General features: G+C 38.0%; 1 protein-coding gene across 3 annotated transcripts in view; it reads left to right on the top strand.

Annotated features, from left to right (window-relative positions):
* Positions 1-19,019, top strand: part of LOC133867717 (uncharacterized) — a 116,047-nt gene that overhangs the window by 80,263 nt on the left and 16,765 nt on the right. For all 3 annotated transcript variants that reach the window (XM_062304484.1, XM_062304485.1, XM_062304483.1), the window contains 18 exons: positions 40-1,607; positions 1,707-2,926; positions 3,680-3,808; positions 3,887-4,042; positions 4,564-5,136; positions 7,043-7,114; positions 7,220-7,669; positions 7,800-7,983; positions 8,067-8,820; positions 8,914-9,030; positions 9,921-10,194; positions 10,514-10,627; positions 10,716-10,799; positions 14,810-14,860; positions 14,945-15,124; positions 15,203-15,528; positions 15,606-15,980; positions 16,083-16,146. In XM_062304484.1, coding sequence (XP_062160468.1) covers positions 40-1,607; positions 1,707-2,926; positions 3,680-3,808; positions 3,887-4,042; positions 4,564-5,136; positions 7,043-7,114; positions 7,220-7,669; positions 7,800-7,983; positions 8,067-8,820; positions 8,914-9,030; positions 9,921-10,194; positions 10,514-10,627; positions 10,716-10,799; positions 14,810-14,860; positions 14,945-15,124; positions 15,203-15,528; positions 15,606-15,980; positions 16,083-16,146 — 6,691 coding nt within the window. The remainder of the gene's footprint in view (positions 1-39; positions 1,608-1,706; positions 2,927-3,679; positions 3,809-3,886; positions 4,043-4,563; positions 5,137-7,042; positions 7,115-7,219; positions 7,670-7,799; positions 7,984-8,066; positions 8,821-8,913; positions 9,031-9,920; positions 10,195-10,513; positions 10,628-10,715; positions 10,800-14,809; positions 14,861-14,944; positions 15,125-15,202; positions 15,529-15,605; positions 15,981-16,082; positions 16,147-19,019) is intronic.

The following is a 19,019-nucleotide window of genomic DNA, read 5'->3' as shown; positions in this document are numbered from 1 at the left end:
AATGAAAAATGAAGTTAGTGCTCTTTTGTTCAATTTCAGGTATGCACTTACAAAATTTGAGGAGTGCTGGATCTGTATGAATGCATTGAAGATCACCATGCATCCACCAAGAGGTCAGGGGGAGAGCCATGTTCTGTATTCATGTGGGAATGCATCTTCTACAATTTCTATTTATCAGCATGACATTGATACTGGTCTTAATGATGGAAGTGACAATTATAATGACAGAAATTTATCTGCCAAAGGAGGATTTCTTGTACATTATAAATCTCACAGAACAGATTTGCTTTGCCACAAATGTACAGTTTACTTGAATGATGCTGATCTCCACTGCTACCCTTACGCAATTGGATTGCTGACTGGCTTCTTTGATAGACTGTCTGTTTATGGTACATCTTCTGAAGGTGCCCATAGCCCCAAGGTGGATGCTGAAGTTCCAAATACTGTGCCTGCCTTTGGGTTTCAAAGGTTCGGTTTCTCAAACTTTGTTGATGACGGGTCCTCTGAATATCCGAGTATTCCTTTAGATCACTTTCCCTTTGTCTCTATTTGCAACTCTGGTTTGCTTGTTAGCCTTGAGAGTTCACTTCTTTATCCCAATTCTGAGTGGAGAAAACATCTGAATCTAAGGGACAGAAAATTCAGAACTCCAAGTGACGGAACTTTTTCATGTGAACTTTTTCATTCCCCTCCATTAGCATCAACATCTGATAAAGAAGCATTTCATGCTTCTGGGAACTCTGGTGTCACTGATCGATTTGTTATTGATTTGCATCTCTGTCTAATGAGAGTGCATTTTCATGACTCCTCATGCATTATTGGAACAATTACACTACCAGGATCTAAATCTTCATTGCTTATTAATGAAGATTCTATGGATATTTTGTGTTCTATAGAGGGATTGACTCTGACCTCATCTTGGTGGACACGAAATTTCCATGAATTTTTGTGGGGCCCCTCATTACCAAATTTATCTCCCATTTTGAATGTACGTGTGAGGAAAGAAAAAAGTAGATCATTCAGTTCTCACTTTGAAGTAAGCATTAGCATTCAGCATGTGTATTGCATTTTACCAGCTGAATATTTGGCCATAATCATTGGTTACTTTTCATTGTCTGAATGGAGTTCAAATTCAAAGCCTGCAACTGAAGGCCATGAGTACACAGGAAGTGAGAGTTCCTTTACATATAAGTTTGAGATATTGGACTGCACTTTGATTTTTCCTGTGGAAAGCAATGAACGTGAGTTTCTAAATGTTGAAATTCGACAGTTGTACAGTAGTTTCAACCATGAGAGCATATCAGATAATGTATTGAAAGAAATTCCTCTTGAATATTTGGTTCCAGCACATAAATTTGCGAGAAGAAATCACTGTTTAAATATCTTTGGACAAGACTTGTTGCTATCACTCCTGTTGTTGAAGGACGATGGATATGGTAGCTCAACATTTGATGAAGATACTGACTGTGTACATATTACTCTAGTTGCTCCCCTAAGTGCTGATATTTGGGTTACATTGCCATGTGAAAGTGAATCCCCTGATAGAAGCTCTCCCTCGACCATGTGTGTCATGACAAGGATCCAAAACTGTCAAATTGTGGTTGATGGTAAGAGTTTTGTCTTTCATAGGTCACTAGTAATTAGAAATATATCAGTTTATCTTGTCATGTTTTGAACTAATGAGTTCTTTCTCTTTTTGTTGACAGATGGTCACTTTATATATGGATTTGAGGCTCTGCTGGATGTCATAAATCAATTATCCTCAGTAGATAATCAATCAAAAGGATTCAAATCTGATGTTCTACAGTTTCTTCAGTTAAAAAGCTGTCTAAAAGGGATTAGTGCAGTTTCGCATGTTGGCTCAAGCATGATATTCACAGAAGTTAGGTGTTATGTTAATTCATTGTCAATAAAATTGCATCGCAGTGGAAAAGATTCAATGGAATTGGTTGCTAAGGCTGACATGCAATTTTCATGCTCAGCATCATTTAAAAATGACACACTCTCAAGCTTCAGTATTACTTTCTCCTCCTTGGAGTTATCTTCTTTGCCAAATTCTATTTTACTAGTGCAATGCACCTCCACATGCCCTTCCACATCTGTTCTTGACATTTCTCTTTCCAAATCAATTCACGAAGAAAATGAACTTTGTTTTTCTCTTTCTTCTCTCAACATTTGGCTACATTTGTCTGACTGGACTAAGATTTTTGACGTTATCAACTCTTATGCTGGACAACTGACCAAAACCACACTCCTGGATTCATCATCAAAGAGTTTGGCGTTGAATATAGTTGATCCATTGAAAAATGTGGCAGTTGATGTCTCTCCAAGTTCTCTTCATTCTGCTAGTGTGTCAACTGAGTTTTCCTCAGTGAACATGAAGCAGGATGCTGTTTTCCTGATTGTAAGGTCAGAAAATGTTGGGATTACATTTTACTTCCCTTTATTGGTCAGCAAAGAAGCTTGCAGGCAAATTAAGCTAGCTGACAAATACAAGAATGCATCCCAGAATGTTTCGTCTGATGCACATGAAGAAAATGATTGCAAATTTATTGTTGTTAGTTTGTATAGTAAAAGCACGGGATTCTTTATAGACGGAAGAAATATAAAATTTAAGTCCATCCTGGAAAATTTGAGTGGCACAATTGTAGCATGTGACAACAAGAGTGTTCCACCTTGGCCTCTTTTCCAGATATATCAGGTTGATGTGGAGGCTGAGATTAGTTGTAATCAGATGGAAGTTATGCATGTTGAAGTTGAGATTCAGTGCGATCATTCAGATGTATGGCTTTCACATCACATATTCTACTTCTTGCGTGGTGTACATTTAAATGTACTTGAAGCACAGTCTTCTAAATTTGTGTTTGGTGGGATTCATTTTAAGGCCCAGTTGAAGAAGGTTTCGCTTCTGCTAAGTGATGGAAGGGTATGTTGGCCTTCTTGACTTCTTCAGCTTAACTTTTCTATATGCGTTATGCGACAGAGGGAGAGATACTTTCAAAACATTTATCTATGTAGTGCATATATGTATGGAATAGAATGAATAAAAAAACTTTAATCTTGTGTTTACACAGGGAGCTTTCTACTGAGATCTCTCATCTATACAAAGCCAATTTTTCCCAGTCAGCTGGAATTAAGGTTGAGTTGATTTGAATTGAGTTGTAGAGCTAATTTTTCAGGACTTAAGTTATAAGGTATATAAATACGATAATTGGTAGTATCTTTCAAAGATTTTTCTTGGTCAACATGGTGCCATATTTCTAGGTATGAATTTTACCTCCAAATCCATTGAACCTTTAAAAAGAAGGACCAGCGATATGCCTTAAAGACCCATAATGAAAGTTAAATTGCTAATAACCTCTGGTTGATCCCACTCAATTGATCATTCACATTAGTCCTAATATAGCCTGTTCAACAACTTATGTCATTAAAGGGCATGCTCCCAAGAGAGATGTATCTTTGGCTTTTTTTTGTTGTTTCAGTAGTTATTTTGTCCTTCATAATTTGTTATCTTTTTTGCTTGCTTTTAGCCAGTCCCATGCTTGTTCGCCATACGTAGAGAAATTTGTCCTTCCCTTCCTTTCTAGCTAATATTTTATATATATAATCTGATGTAAAGTAGCTGGCTCTTAACCAGTCTACTTCATGTTGCTTATAGTTCCTATTTGCTTTCATGTAGTGGAGTTGTGGTGGACCTCTGTTGGAAATTCTTTTGAGGAACATCATCTTGCATGCTAATGCGACTGAAAACAACATTGACGGTTCAGTCGCTGCTGAATTTCAAGCTAACTACAATAACATTCACAAGGTACATGGCATCAGTATCTCTTTGTTTTTACAGTATGAATAACATGCTAATGGCTGCATCTGTTTATAATGGTTGAAGGTATTGTGGGAGCCTTTTATTGAGCCTTGGCAGTTTCAGATGGCTGTGATTAGAAAAAATGAGATGAGTGCTTTGCTGAACAGCTTCATCACGACAGATATCCAACTGAAATCAACAGGGCAGCTTAACTTGAACTTTACAGAATCTCTTATTGAGGTATATTTTGATGTATTATGTCCCGTGCTTCAAGGATCAGCTCTCTACCTAAAATAATTAATGATGGGTGTTTTTTTTTTTTTTTGGACATTTAAATGTCATTTCAGTCTTAAATCCATAATTTTGAGAGTGGGAATTAAAATGTCTGCCGCTCTGTCGTGCACAAAATGTAAAACTTGTTACGTAGCATTATTTCCTTAAATGGCTCTTATCTAATTTATTGGCCTTAATATTGATGATGCATGTTCAATTCCCTAAAATGCCTCATAGAAACATAATTTTGCATTTAAATCCCAACTGGCATCTACATACACCATAACAAATTTGAGTGGTAACAGTGGTTGCAGAAGTAGGTGTATATGTAGATCAAGTTATAGTCTCTAATACATTTAGTGGTTCAGGCCACAACTGGATGCTATTGAAAGACATGAACCTTTTAATTCTACCATTCAGTGCAGATTCATGTTGTTTGTTATTTTTCTTTTCTAATCCATTGCTAATGTACATATTTTGTGTTTCAGTGCCTTTCTAGGACAATTGAGATGATAAAGGATGCTTGGGATCTGATGGAACCCTATGATCATCCTGAAAGCAAGAAATTCTTAAATTCTCCATTTACTAAATCTATGTCTGATGGAAGATATGCTCCTTATATACTTCAAAATTTGACTTCTGTGCCACTGGTATATTATGTTTATCAAGGACTGGGTAATCCTGATGAGTTTGATGTCTCAGAACTGAGAGATGGAAATCATGTGCAACCAGGTTCTTCTCTTCCTATTTACATTAATGAAACTCCTGGAGAACCACTTTTTCATTGTAGGCCAGCCCATTCTTCTGATAGACTTCATGAGCAGAAATCAAACGCGGTTGCTCATCATTTTATTACCATTCAACTTGAGGGAACATCCGTGCCTTCTGCTCCTATTTCAATGGATCTTGTGGGACTTACCTACTTTGAGATTGATTTTTCCGAGGCATTCAATGACGACAGTGAAGAGAATGGAACATACACCGGCAGTGGGTTTCTTGTTCCTGTTGTGTTTGACGTTTCAGTGCAGCGATATTGCAAGTTAATACGATTGTACTCAACTGTAAGTACAAAGTCCAATTTAGATACATTTTTTATGCTGATGAGGTTGGTATAGCTCGGGACTCGCCGACTACACGTGGATTTTTAAATTTATAAGTTTACCACTCGCAATAGTACGTATCGATTGTACTATAGTAAGGGTGATCGAACCACAGAGATTATTGGTTGTTTTGCGTTATAGGATATGGAAAGGAACGTATCTAACTTAACTTAAAGATAAAAATAAAAGCAAGGGTTGTAGAATTGAAGCTACAACAATAAGGTAAAGAATTGAAAGCGGAAATGAAATTAACTTAAAAGAAAACTTAGGGTGTTGATCCTATCCAATCCTCAACCAATGAAATGCTTAGAGTCTATATGGACCTTCCTAACATGCTTGATATGAGCGCGTAATGGGCGTCAACCATTACGACGACCTCGACACGAAAATACTTTCGTTAAGACGTAGTTATAAAGCACCTAGGTTTACATTAATCTACTTCACGTAAAGATTAACTTATAATTGAAAAACATTTACTCTACCAAAGGTGTGGAGTGACTAATGCTCCCTAGCTTACTACTCTAAAACACATCCCAATAAGCATACAAGATATATGAAAACCCTAACTAGGCCACAATGATAAGGTATCTAGTTTCACACCAAATCATTCCACATAAAGTTAAACTACAATTGAAAAACAATTAGACTACCAAAGGGGTGAAATGATTGGTGTTCCCTAGCATACCCTATAAGGTGACTCTAATGAGAAATCATACATCATGTCAAATAGCATCATTGCAAAAGACATCATTCTTGTTTCCAAGAATGTTGGTTTTTCTCAAGACTTCAAGAAAAACTCATAGACAAGTTAATCTATTTTTCATGAATAATTGGATTGGAATATTGATATCAAAACCTTTTAGCATGAGTTTTGATATTCTCTAGCCCTTAGCAATCATCAAACATCTGAAGAAAATCCTAAGAACATTAAGAACACTACATGGTTTTGGATAGAACTTGGATCAAACCCTAAGAACTAAATTAGCTAAACATGAATTTAAACTAATCTAGGCATGGAAATAAATGAAAACAGTAAAGAAATCAAGAAGAAAATGAACTAAAACAATAAATTAAAACTTCTATAATTCGGATACAAGAAAAGGAAGAAGAAAACTAACTAGAATGTGAAGAACAAAGGAAGAACAACAAGGAAACAAACTCTCTGGATTTCGGTCCAGAGAGTAGCATCTAAGTAAATGAAAATACAAGAAATTGAAGTGATACACCTGAGCAAATCCGAATAAACCCCAAAAGATGCATCCTCTAACCTAAAACCCTAATCTCATATATATAGAGAATTGGATTTACAAAAGACCATCAAGAGCTAATCCTAGCCACACAAACAGAGCTGGTCGGCGTCCATTTCTGTCCACAAAATCCAACTAATGATTTGAATTGCATAAAGAATGCAAAGATCTGGAAATATCTGATTTTCTGGAAAATGGCGAATTCGATCGATCGAAAATATGTCAATCGATCGATCAAATTACTGGCTGTACAAATAGTCGATCGATCGAAATGCCTTGGACGATTTTCTATCTTCTCAGGGTCAGTCTCGAACTCTGGAAGTGACCAAAATGCCCTTGATGTATTTCCAGGTCTAATTCAAGAGTTTTGAATTAGATTTCAACTAAGACCTAAAAATAAGATAAAACACAAAAACTACAATAAGACGTTATATATACAATACGAACTAGGTCTAACAAATGCAAATAAAGGGGTCTTGAATCAAACAATTCAAGACTTATCAGAGGTTCCCTTGCATTTCATGTATTCTTGGGTTTTCTTCCTCTCTTCTTCTTTTTTTCTTTTCTTTTTTTTTTTTTTTTTTTTTGGTTCTTTGCTAAGGCACAGTTGATATACCTAGGTTGTACTTTCAAATGCAACTTCACTGCCGTTGGAGCTGCGATTTGATATTCCATTTGGTGTATCCCCAAAGGTATGAAGAAAAAAAAATCATTATACCCTTTAACCAATCCAAGTTATCTATTTCTTTATGTGCCGATGTACATTAGAAAACTTCCTATTCATTCTACTTTTTCAGATATTAGACCCAATATATCCTGGTCAGGAGTTGCCACTGCCTCTACATTTGGCTGAAGCTGGTCGCATGAGTTGGCATCCAATTGGAACTTCATACTTGTGGAGTGAATATTATAATCTCACAAGCCTTCTTTCTCAGGAGAGCAAAATTGGATTTCTTAAATCGTTTGCTTGCTATCCACTTCATGCAAGTGGTGATCCATTTCGTTGTTGCGTATCAGTTAGAAATATCAGCTTGCATTCATCTGATCGGCCGAAGAAGGGTGGTTCTCTGCATAGAAAGGGTACTTCAAAGAAAATAGTTCAAAGTTGTGATCTGGATGAGTCAAAGAAGCGGTTTGTTCACCAAGTGACCCTAACTACTCCATTAGTAGTGAACAACTTCCTTCCTGAGGCAGTTTCATTGACAATTGAAAGTAGTGGGGTTCCTCATACCGCATTCCTTTCAGAGGTAGTGATTTAAATTTTCTTAGCAGATATATTTTAGTCTAAACACTGATTTCTGTACTGCTTTTTGTTTTCTTGACTTTTATCGGGCATGGTGCAATTACTCAAGAAAATCATTTGCTAAACTTTTACAGGTGAAAACTTCCTTTCATCATATTGATCCATCGCATGACCTGGGACTAGAAATCCATATTCAAGGATTCAAACCATCAGATTTGAAGTTTCCTCGAACAGAAAAATTCTGTGCAATGGCTAAGTTCAGTGGGACCAAGTTTTCGCTGTCTGAAACTGTGACCTTTTATCCAGATTTGTCAAATGGTAGTAGATATTTACCATTAAATTTACTGTTGAAGTTATTGTATGTGTAATTTGTTAATTGTAATGGTGTTACTTTATTCTAGGTCCATTATATATAACAGTGGAGAAGACAATCGATGGATTCTCCGGTGCGAGGGAACTCTTCATTTTTGTCCCCTTTCTGTTATATAATTGCACTGGTTTTCCCCTCCTGATTTCAGAATCTGCTGATGACATTAAACGAGTGGGCTGCATTATTCCTTCCTGTTATGATTTGGTTGAACAAGAAGTGCTACTGGGCAAAAAAGATGGCCTCAGTCTGCTATCATCTAGCCATGATTCACATGCTATGGCTCCACCTAGTTTAAGGAGTTCTTCCCCAGAAAATCACATTGTCTCAATCAGGGAGAATGTAAATTTACACTCAGCAAGATTTTTCAGAAAACCTTTGATTTCATCTAATTCCCTCGCAAAGTTTCACAAAATATCTGACCAAATTGATATAGACAGTCAAAGTTCAAAAAACAGACTGAGTTCAAGCGGTCTGTTGATTTCTAGGCCTTCAAATTCTGTAGGACATGAGAATGAAATAGTCAGGGCATGCATGTTTTCTCCTAATCCTATTTCCTCTACAAATGAAGTTATGGTTAGATTAAGTAGGTGCCTGCCTGAATGCCTTTCAGAAAACATGTCAAATTCTTTATGGTCAAGCCCATTCTTTCTTGTTCCACCAAGTGGTTCAACCACTATTCTTGTTCCTAAATCGTCATCAAATGCTGCATCCTTGATATCTGTGACATCAAATACAGTTGATGGACCATTTGCTGGGAGGACAAATGCCATTACTTTCCAGCCTAGGTGATGTAGTTAGCAGAACTACATTAAAGAATGTGTTTCGTTATATTCTTTAAATATTGTCTCTCTACCGTGTTAAAACTCCTTATTTTGCAGATATGTTATCAGTAACGCATGCAACATGGACTTATGTTATAAGCAGAAGGGAACTGATCTTGTTTTCCGTTTAGGTGTTGGAGAACATGCTCATCTTCACTGGACAGATACAACCAGGTTGTTGCATTGTATAGTTGCTAACATATAGAGTTCTTCGGTATGAATTTGAGTTCATGATCACTCACATGTCCTCATTTTGTAAATGCACATTACAGATATCTATGCACACATTGGAAGCAAATACAAAGTTGTGTCAGGAAATGTCCATTAACTTATTATTGTCCTCATGAATTCTCCTGTGTATAATGTTTTGATTATATTTTGATTTTTTGCTGGCCTTTGTCGAACCCCATTTTTTTTCCCTTTTTAGGTAATACATGAGCATAATGCTTTAATATTGTGAAATGTAGCCAATATGGGTATGAAATTAACTTTTAAACAAATCAATCAGTCTAAGGCAGAAAACAAAATACCTTTTTTGTCCCATGCACTTCGCAGAAGCATATGCTTTTGGGCTTAAGCTAGCCTGTTTGAAGGTGCTTTGTGAGCATCTACATAGAAGCCTTGCTAAGCTGCATGCCAAAAACACACTTGGGCATCCTTTATAACTCTGAATAAAATCCTGTCTTTTGTAGTGTATTTTTCTCTTGATATATAACTTAATGAATTTGCCAGAGTAAGTCCTGGACCCCGACCCTTGGCTACTATATGAGGGATTCTTAAAGAATGGGAGAATTGGAAATTAAAAAATAAATAAATAAATAACAAATTAAATGGTTAAGTTCAAGATGTATTAAACTTGAATGAATGCTACTGGAATGTCAACATTGCTACTGGTGGATTCACAATCCACTGCCTTGATCCACTTCTCAATTTCATTATTTAAATCATGTCTGTGGCCATTTTGATCGCTTATTTTTTGCCATTGCTTGAAGATATCTCTTCCATTCCTATTTTTCTTTAGCTTTGGGCTTTCCCCACTTTGTTGACATTTCAACTTGTAGCAGGGAGTTATTGGTTTCCATTCGTTACAATGAACCTGGATGGCAATGGTCAGGCGGTTTCTTGTGTGATCATCTTGGTGATACTCAAGTAAAAATGCGGAACTATGACTCCAATGTATTAAATATGATACGGGTTGAAGTGCAGAATGCTGATGTTTCCATTGGAGATGAAAAAATTGTTGGAAGCCTCCGTGGAAGTTCTGGGACAAACTTGATTCTCTTATCAGATGATGATACAGGGTATATGCCATACAGAATTGATAATTTCTCTAAAGAGGTTGGTATTGTTGTGCAATTAATCTATTCACCACACTAAATGGTACTTCAAAATAGTTGGAATAAGGTCTAATGGTTCATTTTGAGTACAGATATTTTCTATTTTTGTGATCTTGTTTCCAACAGGACTCCTTTTTGTTTTACAAAAACTTATGTGGCTCAAATCGATGCTTTCTTTGGTCTCTTACTTGTAGCTTGAATCCATCACTTATATGTCAAAATTCATCTCATAAATTTTATGTTCTTCATAATCATAGACATCTATCATGTTAAAAACTTGATCGACTAAATTTTACTTTGTTCTACTTGCCACTTTGTAGAGGCTACGGATCTACCAGCAAAAATGTGAAACATTTGAGACTATTGTTCACTCTTATACATCTTGCCCTTATGCCTGGGATGAACCCTGCTACCCACATCGTCTAACTGTCGAGGTAATTCCATTAAGTTTTTTGTTTAAAATGATGGATACTTTCTAATGTTTACTAAATAAAGTTTGTTTTGTTTTTTCGGGACTGTAAGGTACCTGGAGAGCGTGTTTTGGGATCATATGTTCTCGATGATGTTAAAGAATACTTGCCTGTATACTTACCATCATCCTCCGAGGTATACTTTTTTACCCTTGATTTGTCATGGTACGTAAAACAGTTAGTTTATGGTATGCAAAAAGTTGGTGTCAAATCCTTTTGCTTACATCAACTTTGCATGGTTTAATTTTCTGAACTGATCCTTTCTTGTATGTTTTTCTGAAGATACCAAATACTAATTCATCCATCTCTATTTTCTGTGCATAAAGTACGGCTCGTATCTTGCATGTTGTCTGAAAATAGATAAAAAGCAATAGCACAATACTCTGGTAACATTGGGCTTAATCAAGTTCCCTCCTTGCAATGAAAATCTTTTGCCAGTGTTAAATCACCACTTATCCCAAAAGCTTAATCTAATAAGAAGAAGTAAATTTAATCATTTAATTAGTACTTTAACACTCTCTCTCACCTGTGGGTTCAAACTTTCTTTTAATAGGTGGGGCTAACATCTAAAATATTTAATTGAAATTGGAAGGTGAATGACAGAGACAGGGTTCGAATTCAAGACCTTTACTCTGATACTATGTAAATTCAAAATAAGAACACTCATGCATAGACTGGAATTTCTCTCTCCACATAAACAACATTTGTAGCATCATCTTCTTCAAGTTCATCAAATCAATCTCACAATCTTCAAAACAGCGTGTATTATGTTCCCTCCATACACACCACATCAAACACAATTGAGCCATGCGCCAAATCGGTATCAACGTCCGATTGCCCTTTTGCTTCCTCCAACTCCCCAACATATCTTTAACCGACCGCAACATTACCCACTCCACCCCAAACATTTGCAGCATCGTCCTCCACAATTCTGTAGCAACCATACAATGCAGAAACAAATGGTCAATGGACTCTCTAAAAATCTTACACATATAGCACCACTCCATCACAATAATGTTTCTCTTTCGTAAATTATCCTAAGTTAAGATTTTTCCTTAAAGTCGTCGTCCACAAAGAATGCCACTCTTGGGGAGACCTTAACTTTCTAAATACTTTTCCACAAAAATGAAGACTGAATAGGATTAGATAAGACCTTATGGTAAGACTTTACCTCAAATGATTTCTTTCACTCTGGAATCCAACATATTTTATCCTCTCCCTCACTTCTAACTTTAAGAGTGTACAACATCTCAAAAAATCTACTAACCGCTTCCACCTCCCAATCATGAACTGGGCAAGAAAACAAAATATTCCACAGAATTGTGTCATTTTGTCTCTGCATATTCTCCTCCACCCATGCATCCTTGCTGAAAAATTGAAATGACTTCTAACACAAAGTAAATGTGTGTATGCACAAAGTGTTAACAAAATAATAATGCGGAATTTAAACAACACAAGATTTTAGTAGAAACTCAATATGAGAAAAACCACTCTGGGGCAGCCAAACCCAGGATATCCACTATTCAGAATACAAGACTAGTTACAAAGTAGTAGCACTCACATACCTCAGATGCAGTGGTCGTACCTAGACCTCTAACGTGTAGCCCAACACGGATGCCTCCCAACCAGGTCTCCTACCTGAAGGGATCTTCAATGGAATCCTTTACCTTAAGGCCAACCCCTAAGATAGACTTTAGATAAGCGCAGGAATAGCACACACAGCAACAGCTTTAGAGAGACAACTCAGCTCAATATTCTCACAAAATAACTCTCTAAGCACTAGTGGAATTCAATACCAAATTCTTACTGTTCTTAAGCCTAGGGACCTCTATTTATAGGCTGAGGGTTCAAATGAACGTCTGGCTTGATAAAAACTAGGCGTCGTCCGGACAGACAACTGTGCAATCGACTTCCCGAGAATTTCGCTGAAATTTTTTCCTGTTTTTGTGCCGCGTCCGGACGGTAGTGCCCTGTCGTCCGGACGGTCGCACTTCCGCTGCAAGCAATTTCCATATAAAGGCTTCGGGCGTCCGGACTAGGGGAATGGTCGTCCGAACAATTGATTTGATGCACGCAATTTCCATATCTAATGCTCGCGCGTCCAGACCATGCTGACTGGCGTCCGGACAGCTAGATTTTGAATGCGATACTTGCCTTATGGATGAGCGCGTCCGGACGGTTGCAGCGATCTTCCCATATTTGTGTTTTGGAAAGAAATTCGGAAGCTTGGTCGAACACTGAATGTTGTTCGGACGTGCTGCTGAAACATTCGGACGGATGCAAGCTGGAGCAGTTCGAAGCTTCTCGACACAAGGGAAGGTCCAGACGGGAAGTTCTCGTCATCCGGACGGATGATGCTTTGGACAGTTGGGCGTTCGGACGGTATGTCACGTCATCCGGACGGCTGGCAAGGAACCGAATTTTCTGACTTGGAATCTGTGCAGAATCTTCTGGAAGCACTCTAAATAACGGAATCCCTGTTTGAAAGCATCTTTACAAAGAAGTGATCTTGTCCAGCAGAATGTGGCCAATTACAAACTAACACTTGCCACTAGCAATGAGAAACAACTCTGGAAAAAGAGTCTTCAAAGGAATCTCCCCACACCACACATCATGCCAAAACAGGACTTTCGAACCATTCTCAATCTCATATCTCACATGAGCTGCAAAAGCATCCCATCCCCTCCTAATACACTTCCAAACTCCAACCCCAAAAGAACCCCCAACCTCCTTAGAGCACCAACCACCCCCCATACTTCCATATTTGAAATCCACCACCTTTTTCCAAAGAGCATCCCTTTCAAAAGCATATCTCCATAACCATTTACCCATCAAAGCTCTATTGAACATAACCATATTTCTCTATTACTCCCCCCGAAACCTTTGAAGAACAAATCGTATGCCAATTAACCAAATAAAATTTAAATTTATCTCCAATACCACCCCAAAGGAAGTCTCTCTGAAGTTTTTCCAAACGATTAGCCACTCCCACTGGAATAGGGAGAAGAGACATAAAATACGTAGGTGAATTTTAAAGAATACTATTGATCAAAGTTAACCCCCCACCCTTAGATTAACAGCCATGAAGAGAGGGAGAGGAAAAATTGAGTGAGTTTTACTTTTGATATGGTTATCATCCTCATTCTGTTACAGCAAAAATACTCAGAATAATTCCTTGTTAGTAAGGCTTGTAACTTTTAGGTTGCAGACTATGTTAAGAAGTCTCATTTGAGACATCTGACATGAGGGTAAAAGTGACTAAAAAGAAAAAAGAGCGAATATATATATAGGGATAGAGAACACTTTGTGTAGTTTAATCAAATTCGGTGTCCTATCAGTTGCTGGATGAGGAACAAAGCTGTGACCTATCCACTGTCATTGCTTGCTTGGATGATCTGGAAGAAAAAGCTTTTCTTAGAAATTAGAAAGATGACAGCTTCTGATGCTTCCAGCATTCAGATTCAAGAAAAAAGAGAGATCTTGTGTTTATAAAAGAACAGCTGATCTGAAAAATCAGAGAGAGCTGAATCTAGGCTCTATTATTGGCACTGAAAAATTCCTTACAATAGTCAAAAACGAATTACAAAGGTCTGGTAATCTGTTATTTATACTTTCTAACAGCTAATACTAGGCTATACTACCCTTACATTGTGGTTACTTAAGCAAAATGACAGTCACAAAAAACATTACAGAAATGCATCAGTTTTACTTTAAAAATAGAGATCCAAGAACTTTATCAATTAAATGATATAAGCCAAATAAATTTAAGTCACCTTTGGTTATTTTTATGACTTCAAAACAAAACATAATTCAAAAACTGGCTTCATTTACGTCTTAGCATATCATACAACTAATCTTCTGATGCTCCATTAACAGTCAAACAAATTAAGCCAGGATAATGCACAAATTAAGAGCACTATAGATTTTGTACTACTACAGAATCTAAGTGGTGATTTTTTTTTTTTTTTTGTTAATACTATCTACTATCTTGAGTTTATTTTTAAATTAAAGCGTTATGTACCAGGTTTCTGTTAATTTTGTAATTCATCTCTACACTCGATAGATATTCACTGATTTTTGTCAGTTGACCTTAAGCATGATTTATATGCACGATCTATTACTGGCTTACACTACTTTTTTCTACAGAAGCTTGAGAGGACATTGTGTTTGTCAGTCCATGCTGAGGGGGCAACCAAGGTTTATTTCTAATAGTTTGGTACATGCAGTCAAGTATTTGGTGGTTTATCTCGATAGCTCAATGATTGCTTTCCACTGTTGCAGGTCCTCTGTGTTATTGATTCAAGTTACCACATATTAAACGACATGAAGAATTCAAGTGTCTATGAGTTTAGAGAAAAAAGGAAGCATGCTCAGAGACAGGAAAAGCTAGTTGATTACAAGGAAAAAATTTCTGTTGTTATCCCACATGTTGGCATCTCCTTGATTAATTCTGACCCACAGGTATATGGAACATAGTGAATTCTCCTCATCTTCCATGAAACCTCTTCAAGCTCTGTTCACCAGTTTGTTCTTTTGCAGGAATTGCTTTTTGTCTCTGCGAAGAACTTAACAATCGATCTGCTACGGAGTTTGGATCAACAGAAGCTTTCCTTTCAAATTTCATCATTGCAAATAGACAACCAGCTGCGCACTACCCCATATCCTGTTATCTTGTCCTTTGATCGTGAATACAGAAGCACCTTGGCTGGCCAAATAAGAACTTATGATAATAGCGCAAAAGCAAGAAATGAAAGATTATTACCAATGGCTTCTGAGAACACTCGCGAACCTGTATTCTATCTAGCTGTGTCAAATTGGAGGAAGAAAGATATTTCATTGGTTTCATTTGAATATATAAGCTTAAGGTGTCTATTTTCTGCAATTAGTACATTTAATAGTTTAATACTTTCAGTGCTTATTATGTGCTGTTTAATGGTTGCAGAGTAGCAGATTTCCGCCTTGAGCTTGAGCAAGAAGTGATACTAAGCTTGTTTGGCTTCTTCAGAAATGTTTCTTCAAGGTTCCAGAATAGAGGATTGCCATTTTCTGATCATTTACCACATCGTCATATCTGTGATACAGGTTTTGTAAAGCAATCCTTGACACATGTTCAGAGATGTGAGTCTTTGAATGGAAGGGAGGACCAATTTCTTTCAATGAATGTTCCTGTGTTCAATGAAAACAATGGAGGCAGTCTATCACTTCCTTCAGTAGTTCCAATTGGAGCTCCTTGGCAGAAAATATATCTTTTAGCTAGAAGACAGCAGAAAATCTATATTGAAGTGTTTGACGTGACCCCCATCAAGTTGACTTTAAGGTGAATCCGTTGTCCTTCACAGTGAGGATGCATTTGCTATATCGAATATATCTCCTATACTATTACTTAAGCCCTTTATTATTATAAACATCTCTTGCACAGCTTTTCCAGCTCTCCATGGATGCTCAGAAATGGGGTTCTTACATCAGGAGAATCTCTTCTTCATGTAAGTACCATTTTTCTCCCTAGAAATGGTGTCTAATTTATGAAAATTATTTTCTTCAAGCCCTCATGGAGGAGAGTTACGGTAGGTTGATAGCCAGAATAAAACTGCGATGTTTAATGAACATGATATTTACTAGGCAGGAAGGTTATAAAACTTTGGGTTGTGTATAGTTCTGTTACTTGAAATCAAGTACTGCTTTTTAGGTGCACGTTGAGTATACTTGTCAAATCTGTCAACAGATCTTCTAATTGTTGGATACATGGAGTCAGCTATAAAAGATGAAAAATTTGGTCTATGTATTTGGGGATGTCATCCATGAATAGGCATAGCTGGTAATCTGTATAGACAGCTTAATTCGTTGGTTGAAAGAAATTTTAAGCTACGGACGCACGCGCGCGTGCACACACACACACACTCACACATATAGCTCTACTAGAGGTGGAGAGAGTATCCTCACATTTTTTGGGGCTCCTTCCCAAAAATCTGAACCCGCACAGGATCATACTCTGAATTCAATCCACCCAAAAACTCATAAATGCGTTCTTCAATCATCTTGATTTGAGTGGCATCAATAGCGCACATAGGCTGCAAATTCTGATAATGATCTAACTCCTGACACAAATTGTGGAGTTTATGAAAATAAGTGACTACCAGAAAATCACCTTGCGTGAGACCATGGGTCCGGCACTTCAAGTCATACTTCAGTGTGGTATTCCCCACTTTGGAATATGTCTGAGCAGCAGCATCCCAAACTTCTTTGGCCGTATGGAGAAATAAGTACCCCTGACTGATTTCTAGTTGCATTGAATGCAGGAACCATGACATAACTGTGAAATTTTCTGCTTCTCACTAATCATAAGCGGGATCATTGAGCTATGGTTCTTGAATTCTACCATTCAAGTAACCCATCTTCCCTCTGCTCTTAATAGATAAAAGAGCTGATTGTGACCAAGCAAGATAATTGAGCCCATCCAATTTGACAGTTGTGATTTGAAGAGTAGGATTTTCACCATGGGAGGTCACCACCTGACTCACTGCCCCTTTCATCTAATTTGTCTCCGACATTTTTGAATCAGACATCATACCAACTATAGTGCTCCAACACAACCGGTGGACTCAAAAAAAATAAAAGGAAAGATTGAACTAGAAATTGAACCATAAAAACAGATGATTCATTCTGCAACCCGCCTTTTTTTTTTCCCTAAACTATAGGTCGTTTAGCAGGGTGAACTACAAACCTGGAACCCCTTCTAAACGACATGTCGTTTAGTCAAGCCGAGGCAGAACCGTCTCGCCGTCGCCAGAGCTCCACGCGCCGCCACTCACGTCCGCCGGTAGGCCTCAAAAGCTTCAGGATGAACCAAAACTCGCCTAACAGAACAAGGAAAGCCACCTTGTTTGCAATTGGTCTATCAAACACACCGAGTAGTCTTCGGGATGGATCGGTGTTCACCAAGAACTCTGCCGTTCATCGGAGGACCAGTCCAGAATCTGCCGTTAATACCTTTTGTGGGTTGTGTGACCTAGATTATGGTGAGCCACATCTAGTTGCACAATCTCAAAGGGAAGGCATGGCAAAACAATGGTGCGGCAGAGAAAATTAGGAAACGAACGTAGAACCCAAGCACCCAGAAACGAACGAAACCGTAGGTTGGCTCTGATACCTTGTTGAAACGTAGAGGAAGAAGAATTATTCTTATTACTTGATGATCTCATGCAATTACATTGTTTAAATAGAGAAACCCTACGAACTAATATGGAAAGAAAATAGGCAATACAATCAGAATAAAATCAAAGAATAAAACGTAATATGGTAAGACCCAATATGAAAAGATCCGTTATATTTTCAACAGGGCCTTCAATGTATCTTCAACAACAGCGGACCGAGTGGTGCCGAGAATGTAAGGCAATAAGGAAGGGGGAGGATGACCGTAAACGATCTCAAAGGGAGTTCGCTTAGTGGCCGAATGAAAACCCGTGTTGTAACAATACTCCACCCAAGGGAGCCACTTGGCCCATTGTTTTGGTGAAGAACTTGGGAAGCACCGCAAGTACATTTCAATTGTGCGGTTTACCCCTTCCGTTTGTCCGTCCGTTTGGAGATGATAGGCAGAACTAAAGTTGAACTTAGTCCCATGAAGGCGGAAGAGCTCCCGCCAGAAAATCCTCGTAAAAACCGGATCCCAGTCACAAACAATTGAGGAAGGAATGCCATGGAGACAGAAGATTACCTTAAAAAAAGTCTGCGCCACTTATGCTGCTGTATAGGGGTGCTTAAGGGGAGTAAAGTGCCCATATTTGGAAAGGCGATCGACAACCACAAAGATAGTGGTTCGGCCATAGGAAGCGGGTAGTCCATCGATGAAATCCATGGATATATCCGACTAAACGAGCTCGGGAATGGGCAGGGGTTGCAATTGCCCTGCTGGTTTGGTATTGTCGACCTTGTGGCGTTGGCAAATATCGCAATTCTTAATAAAATTGCGGAGTTGTTGCTTCATCTGTGACCAGTAAAAAACCGACCTGATTCCTTGAGCCCCTTTTGATATTCATGGGTGTTGTTGTGGAACTCAGTGATGATGGCTTCTGTGATGGGATAGGTGGAATTGAGGTAGATTCGGTCCTTGAAATAAATGAGTCTTGCCTACATGTGCCAAGGCCCCTTGATGTTCTGCTGCTATATCTTCTCGGCCAGGGCTGAGGTCTGGATTTTGTTGAACTTCTTACTGGATGGGATCAATCCAGTGGGGAACCGGAGCAAAGAAGGTTGAAAGAGTCCTTTCCATTTGCCGAGAAAGGGTGTCAACTGCCCGGTTGTCGTGCCCTTCTTGTACTCAATGAGGAAATCATACCCCATGAGTTTGAGAAGCCAC

The sequence above is a fragment of the Alnus glutinosa genome, chromosome 5, assembly GCF_958979055.1.
Source record: "Alnus glutinosa chromosome 5, dhAlnGlut1.1, whole genome shotgun sequence".
NCBI classification, from domain to species: domain Eukaryota; kingdom Viridiplantae; phylum Streptophyta; class Magnoliopsida; order Fagales; family Betulaceae; genus Alnus; species Alnus glutinosa.
This window is presented reverse-complemented; position numbering and strand designations above follow the sequence as displayed.